Source organism: Cherax quadricarinatus, chromosome 17, assembly GCF_038502225.1.
Source record: "Cherax quadricarinatus isolate ZL_2023a chromosome 17, ASM3850222v1, whole genome shotgun sequence".
Lineage (NCBI taxonomy): Eukaryota > Metazoa > Arthropoda > Malacostraca > Decapoda > Parastacidae > Cherax > Cherax quadricarinatus.
In genome coordinates this window covers 6,054,218-6,074,724 of record NC_091308.1, presented here as the reverse complement: position 1 = coordinate 6,074,724, position 20,507 = coordinate 6,054,218, and the positions used below count along the sequence as shown (strand labels likewise).

Below are 20,507 nucleotides of genomic sequence, written 5' to 3'. Positions count from 1 at the left end.
GTAAGGGTGGGAACCCTCTCATATGTGGTATTTTGCCAAGGAGGGGAGTTGGAAATGAATGGTTGTCCAGGGCAATTGGTGTCAATTGCTGGCTGGACAAATACTGTAAGGAAAATGCAGTAACATTCATTGACAACTGGGACCTCTTCTATGACAGAAATGACATGTATGCCAGGGATGGGGTTCACTTATCTAGGTGTGGGGTGGGAGCACTGGCAACTGCAGTGGAGGGAGCAGTTAGGACTTTAAACTAGGAGTAGTTAGTGGTATGGGTTTTGGCAGGAAAACAGTGAAGTCCCAGTGTAGTAATATTACGAGTTCTAGGGGAACTAGTAATAATAAGAACGAGATAGATATTGAAAAGCCAGGGACCTTGGGTGATAAGGACAGTAATAGGTTTAGTAGAAAAATAGAAATGAGCAGGAAGGGTAAAGAGAAAGGAGAGTCTTTCAATGTTTATTATGCTAATTGCTGTAGTGCTAGGAATAAGATGGACGAGTTGAGATTAGTTGCTAGTGCAGGTAACATTGATGTATTTGCCTTAACTGAGACGTGGTTTAATTCAAAAAGTCGGGACATGCCTGCGGAATGCCATATTCAGGGTTTTAAATTGTTCCAAGAAGATAGAAGTATTGGGAAAGGGGGTGGGGTGGCATTGTATGTCCGAGATCGCTTGAACTGTTGCATAAAAACGGGTATTAAGTCTGAAGTAACACATACAGAGTCTGTTTGGATAGAATTTTCAGAGGGGCATGAAAAACTGATTTTAGGAGTGATATACCGTCCCCCAAACTTAGATAGGGACCAAGGGAAACTACTATGGGAGGAAATTGTTAAGGCCACAAGGCACGATAATGTAGTAATTCTAGGAGACTTTAACTTTAGTCATGTTGATTGGAATTTCTTGACTGGGAATTTAGAATCATACGACTTCTTAGAAGTATTTCAGGATTGTTTTTTGAAGCAGTTTGTGACAGAACCTACAAGGGGAAATAACCTGCTTGACTTAGTTATGGCAAACAATGAATCCCTTGTTAATAATTTAGAAATTTCAGAGGAACTGGGTGCTAGCAACCACAAATCAATTACATTTAGCATTGAATGGAAGTACGATAGTAGCGATAACTCAGTAACAGTCCCAGATTTTCGCTTAGCAGATTACGATGGGCTTAGAGAACACTTATCATCTGTTGACTGGGGTAACGAAGAGAGCTTTCAATATGACAGTTTTCTGAACACTATACATGCTGCTCAAAGAGCGTTTATCCCATATAAAGAAATTAGATCAAATAGAAATGACCCAAAATGGATGAATAATAGGCTGAAATATCTACTAGGGCATAAGAAAGGAATTTATAGGCGTATCAAAAGAGGTGAGGGTCATCTTATGAATCAGTATATTGACATTAAGAGGGACATTAAAAAGGGGATAAGAAAAGCTAAAAGGGACTATGAAATTAAAGTTGCTAGGGATTCTAAAACTAACCCAAAAAGTTTTTTCCAGGTCTATAGAACAAAAGTTAGAGATAAGATAGGTCCCCTTAAAAATAACTATGGGCACCTTACTGACAAAGAGAATGAAATGTGCTTGATTTTAAATAATTATTTTCTCTCAGTTTTTACACAGGAAGACACTAACAATATTCCAGTAATTAATTTTTACAGTGGGCTAGAAGAAGATAAATTATGTAACATCACAGTCACTAGTGAGATGGTTGTGAAGCAGATAGACAGACTGAAGCAAAATAAGTCGCCGGGCCCTGATGAGGTTTTTTCAAGGGTTCTTAAGGAATGCAAAATGGAACTCTGTGAACCATTAACTAATATTTTTAATTTATCTCTTCAAACAGGTGTAGTGTCTGATATGTGGAAGATGGCTAATGTAATTCCTATTTTTAAAACAGGGGACAAGTCGTTACCGTCAAATTACCGCCCAATAAGCCTGACCTCAATTGTAGGCAAATTACTAGAGTCAATTATAGCTGAGATTATAAGAAGCCATCTCGATAAGCATAGCTTGATTAATGATACTCAGCATGGATTCACAAGAGGCCGGTCTTGTCTAACTAATTTATTAACTTTCTTCAGTAAAGCTTTTGAGGCTGTTGACCACAATAAAGAATTTGATATTATTTACTTAGATTTTAGTAAGGTTTTTGATAGAGTTCCGCACCATAGACTGTTAAAGAAAGTGGCAGCTCATGGCATTGGGGGAAAAGTGCTCTCGTGGATCGAGTCATGGCTCACTGACAGGAAGCAGAGTGTGTCCATAAATGGGGTTAAGTCCGAGTGGGGATCTGTAACAAGTGGCGTTCCACAGGGATCAGTCTTGGGCCCGTTGTTGTTTATAATATATATCAATGATCTTGATGAGGGAATTACTAGTGATATGAGCAAATTTGCCGATGACAAAAAGATAGGTAGGATAATTGATTCAAACGTAGATGTTATGGAACCTCAGGAGGATTTAAACAAACTCTATTCTTGGTCAGAAAAGTGGCAGATGCAGTTCAATGTAGATAAATGCAAGGTTCTGAAGCTTGGGAGTGCCCATAACCCTAGTACTTATAAGTTAAATGATGTAGAACTTAGCCATACAGATTGCGAAAAGGACTTGGGGGTTATGGTGAGCAGCAACCTTAAACCAAGACAGCAATGCCTAAGCGTACGTAATAAGGCAAATAGATTACTGGGATTTATATCAAGAAGTGTAAGCAACAGAAGTCCAGAGGTCATACTGCAGCTTTATACATCATTAGTAAGGCCTCACCTAGATTATGCAGCTCAGTTCTGGTCTCCGTATTACAAAATGGACATAAATTCGTTAGAAAACATTCAGCGTAGGATGACTAAATTAATACATAGCATTAGAAATCTTCCTTATGAAGAAAGATTGAAGACTCTTAAGTTACATTCACTTGTTAGACGAAGAATGAGGGGAGACCTGATCGAAGTGTATAAGTGGAATAGGTATTAATAAAGGGGATATTAATAAGGTCTTGAGGATGTCTCTCCAAGAGAGAACCTGCAGTAATGGATTTAAATTAGATAAGTTTAGATTTAGAAAGGACATAGGAAAGTATTGGTTTGGAAATAGGGTAGTTGATGAGTGGAACAGTCTACCTAGTTTGGTTATTGAGGTTGGGACTTTGGGTAGTTTCAAATCTAGGTTGGATAAATACATGAGTGGGAGGGGTTGGATTTGAGTGGGACTTTCACATCAGAGCTTATTTCTTGGGTGGCATTGAAAATTGGGTTGGGCAAATGTTTTGTTAGTGGGATGAATTGTAAAGGACCTGCCTAGTATGGGCCAGCAGGCCTCCTGCAGCGTTCCTCCTTTCTTATGTTCTTATGTAATATGAATTATTTCCATAAAACACAATTATACCATATATTCCAAGTGGAGCAATGTTGGGCTAAATATTTTCTTATGTTTGAAGTGCTGAAACACCTTTAGAGAGAGAGTCATCATTGACTTGGCATCCGTTGTTTGGAAGGTTCTCATTATCCATCCTGTCATTTTCCAAACATATGTGATAACATTGTTGTGATCTTTAAAAGTGAGATCCTCTGACATTATCACTCCCAAGTCCTTCACATTAGTTTTCTTCTCTTTTATGTGATTATAATTTGTTTTATACTCTGATGTAGCTTTTATTTTTTCAAATTTTCCCTAGTTTACTAATTGAAATTTGTCCTCATTGAACTTCATATTGTTTTCTGTGGCCCATTTGAAGACTTGGTTTATATCCACTTCTAGATTTGCAGTATATTCAATGGATGATGCTCTCATGCAAATTCTGGTATTGTCAGTAAGGGAAAACACAGTGCTGGGGGTTACATCTCTGTGTCAGATATGAGATTTCATTGTTTCACAAAAACTGCAACAAAACACTGACAGCATGACAAAAAATAATGCCTGTCTAACCTCAATGGAATGACCAATTGCAATGAAACTTGCTTTGCTACTTCACAACGAAGTGTACTGTGCAGCATGATCTATGTCACACTATATTTCACCCTGGAAGCATGCGAAAAATCAAGTCTGGGATCGTTTTTGATAGTACATACCTCGTATGAAGACACACTGAGAGCATTCTTATAAATTTTTATTTTTTTTTTTTTTATTATCACACCGGCCGATTCCCACCAAGGCAGGGTGGCCCGAAAAAGAAAAACTTTCACCATCATTCACTCCATCACTGTCTTGCCAGAAGGGTGCTTTACACTACAGTTTTTAAACTGCAACATTAACACCCCTCCTTCAGAGTGCAGGCACTGTACTTCCCATCTCCAGAACTCAAGTCCGGCCTGCCGGTTTCCCTGAATCCCTTCATAAATGTTACTTTGCTCACACTCCAACAGCACGTCAAGTATTAAAAACCATTTGTCTCCATTCACTCCTATCAAACACGCTCACGCATGCCTGCTGGAAGTCCAAGCCCCTCGCACACAAAACCTCCTTTACCCCCTCCCTCCAACCCTTCCTAGGCCGACCCCTACCCCGCCTTCCTTCCACTACAGACTGATACACTCTTGAAGTCATTCTGTTTCGCTCCATTCTCTCTACATGTCCGAACCACCTCAACAACCCTTCCTCAGCCCTCTGGACAACAGTTTTGGTAATCCCGCACCTCCTCCTAACTTCCAAACTACGAATTCTCTGCATTATATTCACACCACACATTGCCCTCAGACATGACATCTCCACTGCCTCCAGCCTTCTCCTCGCTGCAACATTCATCACCCACGCTTCACACCCATATAAGAGCGTTGGTAAAACTATACTCTCATACATTCCCCTCTTTGCCTCCAAGGACAAAGTTCTTTGTCTCCACAGACTCCTAAGTGCACCACTCACTCTTTTTCCCTCATCAATTCTATGATTCACCTCATCTTTCATAGACCCATCCGCTGACACGTCCACTCCCAAATATCTGAATACGTTCACCTCCTCCATACTCTCTCCCTCCAATCTGATATTCAATCTTTCATCACCTAATCTTTTTGTTATCCTCATAACCTTACTCTTTCCTGTATTCACCTTTAATTTTCTTCTTTTGCACACCCTACCAAATTCATCCACCAATCTCTGCAACTTCTCTTCAGAATCTCCCAAGAGCACAGTGTCATCAGCAAAGAGCAGCTGTGACAACTCCCACTTTGTGTGTGATTCTTTATCTTTTAACTCCACGCCTCTTGCCAAGACCCTCGCATTTACTTCTCTTTCAACCCCATCTATAAATATATTAAACAACCACGGTGACATCACACATCCTTGTCTAAGGCCTACTTTTACTGGGAAAAAATTTCCCTCTTTCCTACATACTCTAACTTGAGCCTCACTATCCTCGTAAAAACTCTTCACTGCTTTCAGTAACCTACCTCCTACACCATACACTTGCAACATCTGCCACATTGCCCCCCTATCCACCCTGTCATACGCCTTTTCCAAATCCATAAATGCCACAAAGACCTCTTTAGCCTTATCTAAATACTGTTCACTTATATGTTTCACTGTAAACACCTGGTCCACACACCCCCTACCTTTCCTAAAGCCTCCTTGTTCATCTGCTATCCTATTCTCCGTCTTACTCTTAATTCTTTCAATTATAACTCTACCATACACTTTACCAGGTACACTCAACAGACTTATCCCCCTATAATTTTTGCACTCTCTTTTATCCCCTTTGCCTTTATACAAAGGAACTATGCATGCTCTCTGCCAATCCCTAGGTACCTTACCCTCTTCCATACATTTATTAAATAATTGCACCAACCACTCCAAAACTATATCCCCACCTGCTTTTAACATTTCTATCTTTATCCCATCAATCCCGGCTGCCTTACCCCCTTTCATTTTACCTACTGCCTCACGAACTTCCCCCACACTCACAACTGGCTCTTCCTCACTCCTACAAGATGTTATTCCTCCTTGCCCTATACACGAAATCACAGCTTCCCTATCTTCATCAACATTTAACAATTCTTCAAAATATTCCTTCCATCTTCCCAATACCTCTAACTCTCCATTTAATAACTCTCCTCTCCTATTTTTAACTGACAAATCAATTTGTTCTCTAGGCTTTCTTAACTTGTTAATCTCACTCCAAAACTTTTTCTTATTTTCAACAAAATTTGTTGATAACATCTCACCCACTCTCTCATTTGCTCTCTTTTTACATTGCTTCACCACTCTCTTAACCTCTCTCTTTTTCTCCATATACTCTTCCCTCCTTGCATCACTTCTACTTTGTAAAAACTTCTCATATGCTAACTTTTTCTCCCTTACTACTCTCTTTACATCATCATTCCACCAATCGCTCCTCTTCCCTCCTGCACCCACTTTCCTGTAACCACAAACTTCTGCTGAACACTCTAACACTACATTTTTAAACCTACCCCATACCTCTTCGACCCCATTGCCTATGCTCTCATTAGCCCATCTATCCTCCAATAGCTGTTTATATCTTACCCTAACTGCCTCCTCTTTTAGTTTATAAACCTTCACCTCTCTCTTCCCTGATGCTTCTATTCTCCTTGTATCCCATCTACCTTTTACTCTCAGTGTAGCTACAACTAGAAAGTGATCTGATATATCTGTGGCCCCTCTATAAACATGTACATCCTGAAGTCTACTCAACAGTCTTTTATCTACCAATACATAATCCAACAAACTACTGTCATTTCGCCCTACATCATATCGTGTATACTTATTTATCCTCTTTTTCTTAAAATATGTATTACCTATAACTAAACCCCTTTCTATACAAAGTTCAATCAAAGGGCTCCCATTATCATTTACACCTGGCACCCCAAACTTACCTACCACACCCTCTCTAAAAGTTTCTCCTACTTTAGCATTCAAGTCCCCTACCACAATTACTCTCTCACTTGGTTCAAATAACTTAACTAAAATTGTGTGTAGAGAGTGATTTAAATACAACAATTTTTTCAGTAGCAGTAGACTTCTTCTTTCTTCTTTCAACGTACCAGCCGTATCCCACTGAGGTGGGGTGGCCCAAAAGAAAAAACTGAAGTTTCTCCTTTTAAATTTAGTAATATATACAGGAGAAGGGGTTACTAGCCCCTTGCTCCTGGCATTGTAGTCGCCTCTTACGACATGCATGGCTTACAGAGGAAGAATTCTGTTCCACTTCCCCATGGAGATAAGAGGAAATAAACAAGAACAAGAATTAGAAAGAAAATAGATGAAAACCCAGAGGGGTGTGTATATACATGCTTGTACATGTATGTGTAGTGTGACCTAAGTGTAAGTAGAAGTAGCAAGACTTACCTGTAATCTTGCATATTTATGAGACAGACAAAAGACACCAGCAATCCTACCATCATGTAAAACAATTACAGGCTTTCGTTTTACACTCACTTGGCAGGACGGTAGTACCTCCCTGGGCGGTTGCTGTCTACCAACCTACTACCTACTAGCAGTAGACTTGTAGCACATTAATGTATGATTAGATTTTCTTTGCATTTAAGGCTGAAAGTGAAGATAGGTATATATTACAGTGATACCTGAGGCATATAACTGTAACTAGTTTTGAGGGCTCTTATACTCCTGCAGCCTGGTGGTTCGGGGCCAGACTTTCCTGTTGGCTGCACAGTCAACCAGCACAGTTATGTGCTAGCAGCCTGTAGGCTCACATTGCCATCACAACCCAACTGATCTGGCACTTACAGCAGGAAGTTGTCTAGCTTCTTGAAAACTTCTATCTTCATTTTGGCAGTATTACTGATATATACTGGTAGAACAGAATGATACAAGAGTTTTGGGCCATAGATGTTGACGTCATGTGTGCCAAATGGACCTATGGCCTTCCTGTACTTTACTGGGTTGATTCCATACATTCTCCAATATTTTTCACTCCAATATGTTGTTACAGTAGTGTATAGGTTAGGGGCCAGGCTCTGAAGTATCTTCCATGTATATATTATCAGTTATCTCTTCATTCCAGAAAAACTAGTTCGTGTTATAGCACTTTGACTATCTGTTGTGTAGAACTAAGTTATTAATGCCAGGGTCTGTCTACATCATGAGCTCAGCTGACTTAGATAAGCTGTGAGCCTAGACATGAGAGAATGGGTCTGCATGGTGAGTATGCAGTATAAAAAAAATCCTGCCCCCCACAGTACATGATGAAAAAAGCAAAACTCAGACTATGTGTTTGGTTTAAAATAGCAACTTTAGGGTGTGTTCTAGGATGGTTTTTATGGTTTTGTTGGCTATTTCTTGATATCATTTAATAGAATGGAAAACATGCTATTGACATAGAGACCAGTTTGGCTGGTTCCAGGACCAGAAGTAGCTTGAAATTGGGCTCAAAATAGTGGAAATATTCTATTTTTGCTGATTTTCCTGAAGATCAGTAGGGCATCCTTGCACCCCCAGTTTGTTTTATGGATTTTTAATAGGTCTGATTCAGTTATTGAGACACTGTAAACCATGATCAATCATTCCAAATTATATTTTACATCTGAGAAATTAAATAAATCTTATATTTTTGTGTGATTATGACTATGTTTCGATCTGACTTGGACCATTTACAAGTCACACAGTGTGACTTGTAAATGTTCTAAGGCAGACCGAAATGTTGTCATAAGCTTCTCTCTCTCCTATGTGCTGGTTATTTGTTTATTGAATATTCCCACTTTTGCACATCATTTACCCTGTAGCCATGTATGACCTTTCAGATTTAATGTTTAACTTGATTATAGTAATATTCTGTACTGTACTACTGGTTTAGTGCTAGGTTTTGATTATTATAATAATAGTAATACTATCTTAAAGCAAAATACAGTATCTTTAGTGTCATTTTGCACATTGTTGTTCACATTAATAATATATGAATGAAAAAGAAGGTTTTTGTTTCCCAAGTTTATCTTTTCCTTTAGTTTCTATATATACAGTGGACCCTCAGTTAACGCCTGCATTGGATAATGCCAAAATCAGATAATGCCTCGGTTTGGCGTCAAAAAATTGGCTCGGATAACACCTAACAACCCGGTTAGGAGCTTTCATCCCAAATGTGTCGGCACAGCGCCTTGAGCGGGCCCCGCCATTCACTCCGTGTACCAGCCAGAGGGAAAATTCTTAGGAATCCACCTTGATAATAGACTCAAATTTCAAACACATATACAACAAATTTCCAAAAAAATTTCCAAGACTGTAGGCATACTATCAAAGATACGGTACTATGTTCCACAGTCAGCCCTCCTGGCCCTATATCACTCACTTATTTACCCCTATCTCACCTATGGAATTTGTGCATGGGGCTCAACAACAATAAACCAACTCAGACCATTAATTACCGAACAAAAGGCTGCAGTCAGAATGATAACAAATTCCCACTACAGGCAGCACACTCCACCAATATTCAAAACTCTAAACCTACTCACCATACAAAACATCCATACTTATTACTGCACCTACTACATTCATAGAACACTTAACTCTGATATAAACCCTCCCCTCAAACGTCTCCTTACCAACCTCAACAGAACACATGACCATAACACAAGGCACAGATCACTCTTTGATGTTCCTCGTGTCCGTCTCACGCTATGCAAAAACTCAATGCACATAAAAGGCCCTAAAATCTGGAATTCATTACCTGTGAATATAAAAGAAACACTGTCTGTTTATAAATTCAAGTCTCTTCTCAAAAATCACTTACTCACCCACAACTAAATAAATACTGAATAATTGTATCTCACAAATTGTATCTCATAAATATGTCTAACCTGTGACCCAATCAAACTTTATTTTTTAATTACATTACCTAACAGAATACTCCATTCTACTGAATGCATAGCAACACAGTAAATGACCATATGACCTATCTTTGTAATACTCATTTGTGCTAAATTGTTATCTGTTTACAATAATATATTTACCACTGAATATATCATTGCTTAGTTAATCTTAAGTTAATTTTAAGCCTGCCCATAATGCTCTGCATACAAGGGGCTTTGGCATGTTGCACTGTAATAACTGTATTCCTTTGTACTTCACAGTATCATGTTCAAATTAATAAATAAATAAATAAATGCCAGTGAGGACGATTCTGCACATACCCGCGATATATTTTATATTATTCCATTGTTTTTGGTGCTTGTAACTGCTAAATGAGCCACCTTGGACCCCAAGGAAGCTTCTAGTGCCAGCCCTTTGGTAAAGAATATGAGAAACACACACAATTTAAGAAAAAGTTTGTAGAAAAATACAAAAGTGGTGGTGGTAGAGGGTGGTAGTGGTGGTGGTAGTGGTTGTGATGGTGGTAGCGATGGTGGTAGAGGGTGGTAGTGATGGTGGTAGAGGGTGGTAGTGGTTGTGATGGTGGTAGAGGGTGGTAGTGGTTGTGATGGTGGTAGAGGGTGGTAGTGGTTGTGATGGTGGTAGAGGGTGGTGGTAGCGATGGAGGTAGAGGGTGGTAGTGGTGATGGTAGAGGGTGGTAGTGATAGTGGTATGGTATGATAAAGCATGGTGAGGCTGCCAGTTCTGACAAAAAAGTAGCTGAAAAATATGTGCAGGACTTTAAGGGGTACATAGAGGCTGAAAAATTAAAGCCCCAACAAGGGCTGTTTAGGAAGAAAATGCCAAACAGGACCTACATTACTCAGGAGGAAAAGGCATTCCCGGGACACAAGCCAGAAAAGGACTTGTTACCTGAAGTCTTTATGGAAGGGGATTCCCCTTCCAAACAATAGAACACCTTCATCCTCTGCCCTCCTCCCGTCTCATCACTCATCAACAAGTCCACAATAAAGGTAAGTGTGATGTTATTATTGTTTTATTCTTCATGTACTGTATCATTATTTTCTGTGTAGGGAAATATATATTTCATGTAAAAAAATTATTTTGTTTAATACTTTTGGGTGTCTGGAACAGATTACTTGGATTTCCATTATTTTTTATGGGGAAAATTAATTCGGTTATAGGCTAAATCGATTCAAGTCTAGCTCTCTGGAATGGATTAAAGGCGTTTACTGAGGGTACACTGTACTATGTACAGCAAGGCTTTGTTCTCCAAAAAATTAGGAGTATGTTTTATCTGTATGTCGACATCTAAAATGTTTCTTTTCACATCTGTACAAAGAGGTCCCTTGTGATGAATGGTTTTGAAAACCGACAAGTTGAAGAATTGAGACACTTATGCAACACATGGGAATCTTTATTGAAGAAACGTTTCGCCACACAGTGGTTTCATCAGTGCAACATAGGGCCCTATGCTGCACTTCTGACAAGAGTGATGGACTGAACACATCGATCCCAGGTTGAGGGACTGATTACCTCAAACTTCTCCTCTTCTTACCCATTTCTACTTTGTATTGGACTGATGAAGCCACTGTGTGGCGAAACGTTTCTTCAATAAAGATTCCCATGTGTTGCATAAGTGTCTCAATTCTTCAAAGAGGTCCCTTCAATAAGAGTTCCTTGATGCTGGTGAGGTGCTCTTGATTTAAGGAATTGAAACTGTGCTCCAATTCCTTGCATAGTTTCTGAATGCTTTCCATGCCCCAAGGCACTATATGACCCCTATGGGTTAGTGCTCCCCCATGAATGTAATAACATACAAAAGGGTATACAGATGATACAAAATATAAAGGGGAAACCACTGTTCTAAATGTTGTATTGTTTATAGTTTATAAATTATTTTTTCTTGCATTTACTAGTAAATGTAACAAAGTTTCATTATATTCTGCACCCTGGTGGTTCAGCATTGTTGCCATTTGATCAATTTAATGTGTGATTTAATGCCAGTATAAGTTCCTTTGTAAGTTTTAATACCAGGGCTAATTGATTTAAACATAGTACAGTACTGTACAGTATTTAAAATTCATTTTTTTCTTTTCAGTGGGAAGCTGCCTGAAGAATTTCCACTTGGTACAGACTTTTCATTCCTTTTAAATTAATAGGACAAGAAAAATTGTATTTAAGCAAAATGTCTGTCCATAATTATGACATTTTTAGTCTATGTGTAAGTAACAGTATATATTTTTTACAAGGCCTCAGTTAAGATAGCTTCTGTTAGAAGACACCACAACACTGTTAAAATTTGTGCTAAGTTGACTGTTTAGTCTATTAGAAAAAAGTTATTAGGGCAATTCTCAAAAATTAACTTTTAAACGAGTTTCCCAAGTTCATTTCAATAATTAAATAAAAGATATAGAAGATTAGTTTGAATTATTCACCTTGTTTACAGTTTTATAAAGACTCTGCCTTCTTCATATCTGATCTAAGTTTATGATTAACACCTTAGGTGCTCCTTATTTTGAACTTGCCTGCCTCTTGCTCCAACAGCTGATACTTACTACCAAGCCACAAGTTGAAGGTGCTTTCTTCACCATCCATCAGTATCAGTGTGCTGTATTTCCCTTTCCCTGACCTGGTGTTTACTTCCCCCCCTCCTCCCCTTTTGACATCCCTTCTATATTTCCTTTCCTGTATTCTGAATTTCTCCTTTCTTACTTTCTTTCTTAGTACTGCAGTAGGCCAACCATGGCCTACTGCAGTACTCCTTCATCCCTTGGGGGACAGGTATTAACCCTTTCAGGGTCCGTGCCGTAGATCTACGGCTTTACGTTCAGAGTCCAAACCATAAATCTACGCCAAAACTCTAGCGGTGTCAAATTTAGCGTGAAAATGCTGATAGGCCTACATGTGAGAGCACGGGTCTGCGTGGTGTGTGTGCGCTGTAAACAAAAATTCTAGGCACCCGCACAGCATTGTGGGAACGCCAGCTCAGTTACCTTTGTTCACCATGCCTCGTCACAAGGCAGCTCTTACTCCAAGGAAAATTGGGACTCTCCTCTTCCTATCTGATAGTTCTGACTCTGATGGAAGTGGAAATGAAGATGAATTCTTTGGCTTTGATCAGTTAGTGACCGAAAAGAATGACCAGGATGTCGATAATAGTGCAGAAAACCCTGACGATCCTCAACCTTCTACCTTTGGTGTGGGCACTCCTCAGTCACGGTCAGTTGTACCTCATCACAAGAGAAAACTATTATTTTCACATGGCCAGGCCTCTGACTTCAGTAATGATGATGATGATAGTGACATGGATTGTGATTTTATTGCTCTTGACAATCATTCGAGTAGTGATAGTGAGGAAACATATTCACCAGTGAAGCGTCGGTATATACGCCGCCGCATGCGCTCGGGTAGTGTTCCCTATGCAGTGCCCAGGGGACAGAGTACATCCCGGAGTACATCCCATGGCCCTACACCAGGAATAGACAGTGAAAGTGAGGATGATGTGGCTACACTTGGCATGGATACACCACAGGCATCAGTAGGTGGTGGTAGTGGTGATGGTAGTGCCACGCCATGCGTGACTCACCAGCCCAGGCTGGGACCCATTCTGCTGACTCCTCAGTTCAAGGACAAAGCAGAGTGTCAGCCACCAGCCCACCACAACCACAACTACCAGCACAACTAGCTTATGATGTTCAATATCCACCAGCAAACCGTATCTGGGATTGGCAGCAAAATCCCAATTTTGTTCCCAAGCCCCACCACTTTGATGACTCTCAAAGTGGAATTCTACCTACTTGTCCCCTTGGAACCACTGCCAATGAACTGGAATATTTTGAACTGTTCTTTGACCAGCCCTTGATGGAAACTATTGTCAGGGAAAGTAACAGGTATTTTGAGTACACCTTGGCAAATATGATGATATCACCACAGTCAAGACTAAACCGGTGGAAAGAGACAACTGTTGCAGAAATGTATTTGCTTTTTGCAACACTAATGCTTATGCCTCATATCTATAAGCACAATATAAAAGCATACTGGTCCACAGATCGGCTGATTTCTACCCCGGTCTTCAGTGAAATCATCCCAGTGAACAGGTTTATCTTACTGTTACGTATGTTGCACTTCTCTGACAAAACCAGGCCTGACAGAAGTGACAGGTTATACAAGATTAGAAATGTTTTTATGTATCTGAAAGAAAAGTTCAACATGTACTTTTATCCACTCAAGAATCTTGTACTTGACGAATCTTTGATTTTGTTCAAAGGTAGACTGTCATTCAAACAGTATATACCGAGCAAGAGGAAACGCTTTGGTATAAAACTGTTTGTACTCTGTGACTGTGACAGTGGCCTGGTATTGGATATTGTTGTATACACGGGAAGTAAAACATTGAAAGATACCAGGATGCTATTGGGTATCTCAGGTGATGTAGTGAGAAGCATGATGTATATACCGATAACTGGTACACAAGCCCTTTACTCAGTGATTTCGTGCAAGTGAACAAGACAGATGTGTGTGGCACAATGCGTTCTAATCGTAAACATATGCCCAGGTTCAACGCAGGCACTCGTGGTGATGAGGTGCAGGTGTTTACTGCCAATGACATCATGGCATTACGGTGGCATGACAAACGAGATGTCACATTGTTGACAACCATTCACCGTAACGAAATGCAAGGCAGTGGCAAAGTTGATAGAATGACTAATGAACATAATCAAAAACCAGTGACAGTGATTGATTATACACAAAACATGCGCTTGGTTGACAAATGTGATATGCAGACTGGCTTTGTTGATTGTGTTCGTAAGAGTTACAAGTGGTATATGAAACTTTTCTTCCATCTCATGGACATTTCAATGCTCAATGCATATAATATGTACCAAGTGAAGACTGGCAACAGACCACCATATGGTGAATTTTGTTGTTTGTTGTCAGACAACTTATAATGAAATACCAGGTAACAACACCTGCTATACAAAACCGTCCTTGAACTCCTCAAGATATACCCAAGCGTTTGAGGAGGGAAGGTGATCATTTCATAATACAGCTTCCTGCAACTAAGAAGAAATTTGCTCAGAAGAGATATGTTGTCCGTGCACAAACAAACCGACGGCAACAAAGACGCAATGACACTCGCTTTATGTGTGAGGAATGTAAGGTACCTCTGTGCATGGTGCCTTGTTTCACGGAGTTCCACGAGCTGCAGCAGTTCTAGAAACATGTCCAGTGATTGTACATATGTAAATATATGATAGAACATTAGTATTATACAAGATTTGTGCATGTTTATTGTAATAAACAAAAGTGGTAAACAATATTATGATAACTTTAGTGCGGTTATTGTGTTCAGTACAGTGAGTTTACATATATATACATTATACAGGAAGGCCCCGCTTTACGGCGTTTCACTTTACGGCGTTCCGCTAATACGGACATTTCAAATTATGACCAAAACTCACTATACGGCTCCCCCCACCTGACTTTCTAATACGGTCACCGTGCCCCACCCTGTTTGTTTACATTCTCCATGAGCTCAGTAAGCACTAAGTCTCTCCATTTTGTCTGGAAACTCCAAAATTTCAAATGTTTTTAAAAGTTATTTCATATTTTATATATACTCTGATAATTATACTTATGTATACCTGTACCTAAATAAACTTACATACATCGAGTCATTTAAATGTCGTATATTACGTTAATATACACATTTTCATTAATCCATCCATGATATTTTTTTCAAAATTATATAATAAACACGATGCATAACATATAAATAAGATAAATACACCCCACAGTAGAATAAATAAACATAAATGTGAGATGTGAGCAGACGACTTCCACAAGTGACGCCATAATAACAATAGTCACCGAGTCTCATTAAATGTCGTATATTACGTTAATATACACATTTTCATTAATTCATCCATGATATTTTTTTCAAAATTATATAATAAACACGATGCATAACATATAAATAAGATAAATACACCCCACAGTAGAATAAATAAACATAAATGTGAGATGTGAGCAGACGACTTCCACAAGTGACGCCATAATAACAATACTCACCGAGTCTCATTAAATGTCGTATATTACGGTAATATACACATTTTCATTAATCCATCCATGATATTTTTTTCAAAATTATATAATAAACACGATGCATAACATATAAATAAGATAAATACACCCCACAGTAGAATAAATAAACATAAATGTGAGATGTGAGCAGACGACTTCCACAAGTGACGCCATAATAACAATAGTCACCGAGTCTCATTAAATGTCGTATATTACGGTAATATACACATTTTCATTAATCCATCCATGATATTTTTTTCAAAATTATATAATAAACACGATGCATAACATATAAATAAGATAAATACACCCCACAGTAGAATAAATAAACATAAATGTGAGATGTGAGCAGACGACTTCCACAAGTGACGCCATAATAACAATAGTCACCGAGTCTCATTAAATGTCGTATATTACGGTAATATACACATTTTCATTAATCCATCCATGATATTTTTTTCAAAATTATATAATAAACACGATGCATAACATATAAATAAGATAAATACACCCCACAGTAGAATAAATAAACATAAATGTGAGATGTGAGCAGACGACTTCCACAAGTGACGCCATAATAACAATAGTCACCGAGTCTCATTAAATGTCGTATATTACGGTAATATACACATTTTCATTAATCCATCCATGATATTTTTTTCAAAATTATATAATAAACACGATACATAACATAAAAAGATGATAAATACACCCCACAATAGAATAAATAAACATAAATATAAGATGTGGGAGCCTGGTTTGTTTACATAACTCTGCGCCTGTTACCTCTCATGTACTCATTCTTTCTTTCTCTCATTTATTCGTTTTATCTCATTTACTTACTCCTGACCCTACATTAAGACTACAAATATTTTAAGGTAAGTAATGAGTGAACTGTATATACATTTTATCGCTCTGGGATGCTTAAATATCATAGAATAGTATGTGTGGGTGGGGTGGCCTGGTGAGGTAGCCTGGCTATTACAATACATACCACACTTGATTTCTTACAATAAATACTACTTGTCTCACCCTAGATTAAGACTATAAATATTTTAAGGTAAGTAATGAGTGCACTATGTGTGTATTGTACTTTTTTATTGTTTTTTGATGCCTGGTTCTATTGCTAACATAATATATGTTAGTGTAAACTTGTTATCTAGTGTTTGTTTGCATTTGTAAGTGGAAAAAAAGGGTGTTCCACTTTACGGCGGTTTCCGCTTTACGGCGGTAGCCTGGAACCTAACCCGCCGTATAAGTGGGGCCTTCCTGTATACAGTACTGGTCTCTCAGGCCCCAAATGTTAGTAGGAAAAGAAAAAAATTAGAAAAGAAAAGAAAAAACTATAAAAATCGTAAAATAAAGTAATGCATGTATGTGGAAATCGTCAATGTTGCCGCCACCTGGTCATTTTGGGTCAACTTCTTGGCACTGTATCTCAGTAAGTACTGATCAGAATTTTTTTTTTTGTTTTATTACCTTCACAAAAATATACGTACTCTTTAATTCTGTAAGAATTTTTTTTTTTTTTTTTAAATTTCTTGGACACTGGGGCATCCCTTCTGATTTTGGTCTTGAACCCTGAAAGGGTTAATATTGAGACACTGTACTTTGGTAACAGCCTTGAGATGTAATTAACTCTCATTACTAATATTGCTCAGCATGGGCCAGTAGAGCTAATACAGTGTTTGTATGTTATTTTATGTACTACTACTACTACTACTGTTATTGTTAACTATTTCACTACTACTATTACACTAATACTACCCTCTTTATTACTGCTGTGCTGTATGACCCTTGTAGGTTTAGCTCTTCTTTTTTATTATAATAATTTATTACTGCTACTAATTCTGCTGCTCTTTCCACTACTCTTCCCTCTCCCTCCCACCTGACCTTTCTTCTGGTCTTCTCTGCTTTTTCTCACTTAGTTGCAGCTTGACAATTGTCCCAGAGAAAGAAACACTGTTATGAGTTTCCTCTCCTGCATGTAAGTTATTTGTGAAGGGGAGTTATTACTGGGAAGATGGAGGGAATATTTTGAGGAGCTGTTAAGTGTTGATCAAGAGAGGGAAGCTGGCCAGGGAGCTGTAACATCTTTTAGGATTGAGGAAGAACCAGATGTGAGTATAGGGAAGGTGCATGAGGCTGAGGGTAAAATGAAAAATGAAAAGGGGAAAGGGGCAGGGGTTAAAGCAGCTGGGATGGGATCAAGACAGAAATGTTAAAAGCAGGTTGATGCTTTTATTTAATAAATGTATGAAAGAGGTGAAGGTACCTAGGGATTGGCAGAGAGCATGCATAGTTTCTCTGTATAAAGGAAAAGGGGACAAAAAGAGTGTAAGAATTATAGGGGAATAAGCCTGTTGGGTATACCTGGTAAGGTGAATGGTTGAATTATTATTGAAAGAATTAAGGTTAAGACAGAGAGCAGGATAGCAGATGAACAAGGAGGCTGTAGGAATGGTAGATGTGTAGACCAAGTGTTTACATTGAAGCATACAAGTAAACAGTATTTACATAAAGGTAAGGAGTTTTATTGCAATTATGATTTGGAAAAGGCATATGATAGAGTTGACAGGGAAGCAGTGTGGCAGATGCTGGAAGTGTATGGAATAGGTGGTAGGTTACTGAGAGGAGTTCAGAGTTTTTATGAGGATAGTGAGGCTCAGGTTAGGGTGTGTAGGAGAGAGGGAGATTGCTGGAAGTTATTATGTGTGGTGTCTACATTAATAGGAATTCTGCATGCAACCATCAATGTTTGACCAGATGGTCAAAGTGCCAGCAATTATGACATTATTGTGGGTTGGCAACAGTTAAGCAATAGTTAAACAGTGACCTGCCAGCTTGCAGTTGTGGATCATAAGTTTGCCACCATTTTTTGGGGAATTTCCATTGTCTATGGGTAGGACAGGCAAATTTATCCACTTTGATGACAGGTAGATTTTGGAACTCTGGTTGGTGACTATAAATAACTGCCGCATCTTATGTGAAAACGCTGCTACTGGACTATCATGCAGAGAAGGATGATAATGCAACAATGTTAATAGAGGTGAGCATTTTCAGTTAACAGTAATGTGTTGAGCTTTGTTAGCATCCATCATCCAAGGATGAAAACAAACTGAAACCCTGAATCAGGAGTCTGAACAAGGAATACATGTGCAACCCAGCACACAACAACCAACCAAACAGCCAAACAAGCAATATACAACCAGGTGATTGATTGAGGCAGTCAAAACCAAACTTCCCATTATTTCCTCTAACCACTCAGCAAAGTGTTGCCCACTACCACAGCTCTAGGAGCAGGCTCAGTGTCCAGGTAAGCAGGTTGTTATGCACTGTAAATGCACAAGGCAGCATTTAGCACTGTTTCCACAACCCATGATCAGCCTGGGAAGGATGATTATGGGTTGTGGAGAGAAAAGGTAAAGCACCAACAGAGAGACTAATCCCTCTATCATATAATATACCATCTTCAGGTAGCTTACCCTATAAAATTATTGTACTTGGTGTTTTTCTTGAAAAGCTCATATAAAACATGTTAGGAACACTTACCAACAGTGGTCAGCTTGTTACATGACAAGTTGATGGGCTGTGTGGTAGAGTTGGGTGTTACTAGGAGAGAGAGGGGTTCAATTTCTTTGGAGGAGCAATACTGTGAGTTACAGTATGGTGAGCATTACTTTATTTCTTTGTGGTTGTCTTGGCTCTTGAGGATCTACTCTTAAAGCATGTCTAGTGATGGTTATAAAATTTAACTGTCCATGTTCTCTTAGCAATTCTTTTGTAATACAGTATAATAAAAGCACCCTGTAGCACCACATCAGCTACATCAACAGCTTTAGCAAAGTTCAAGATCCTCCTGTGTCTGGAAGTCACCTGAATTCTAGCCAGTAAGTTGATTTCACACAGCACTCAGTATGACCTCCGAGTTTCCATGATATACCGTTGATTTTCCTTAACACTGGTACATTTGACAAAATGAGAAAAGTACCATCTTAAAGACTATGTTCAGTGGTGATATTAACTTGATCCTTAAGATAAATCAGTAGGAGCATATTCTTGGGGTGAAACACAACATGAACATTTGTGGAAAAGTCATTCACAATAAAATTCAAGCAGCTATCATTAGTTGTGAAGTAGAAATAAGTACAGTGGACCCTCAGTTATCGGCCGTTCCTATTATCGGCCAACTCGGTGATTGGCTGGTTTTTCAGCTCCCGATGATCAGCCGTTATTTTGGTGATCGGCCGTTTCGGATGTGTCCGTCTGCCGGTTGGGGTCGCTTGCGCGTCAGTTTGGCTGTGTCTCTTGTCGAGTGAGGAAGCTTCTGCTCATACATCCAAACATTTCCCTTGTTTTCCATTTTTTTGTGTTTTTTTTGCAGTGCAACTGCAAAATAAGTGACCATGGCTCCAAAGAAAGTTCCTAGTAAAGTTCCTGTGGTAAAGAAAGTGAGAAACACCATGGAATTTAAGCATGAAGTGATTGATCAATATGAGAGTGGTATGCGGCTGCTCGAACTTGCCAGGATGTACAGGAAAACCAAATCAACAATTACATCCATCCTGGCAAAGAAAGAACAAATCAAGGATGCTAATGTTGTGAAAGGAGTAACTTTTCTAACGAAACAAAGGTCACCAGTAATGG

At 38.9% G+C, this 20,507-nt stretch overlaps 1 protein-coding gene across 5 annotated transcripts in view; it reads left to right on the top strand.

The window, feature by feature from the left end:
• The window catches only part of LOC128699224 (alpha-aspartyl dipeptidase), a 75,002-nt gene extending 62,809 nt beyond the window's left edge, over window positions 1-12,193 (top strand). For all 5 annotated transcript variants that reach the window (XM_070085762.1, XM_070085763.1, XM_070085766.1 and 2 more), the window contains exon 7: window positions 11,875-12,193. In XM_070085762.1, coding sequence (XP_069941863.1) covers window positions 11,875-11,932 — 58 coding nt within the window. In that variant the 3' untranslated portion in view covers window positions 11,933-12,193. The remainder of the gene's footprint in view (window positions 1-11,874) is intronic.
• The last annotated feature ends 8,314 nt before the right edge of the window (window positions 12,194-20,507 follow it).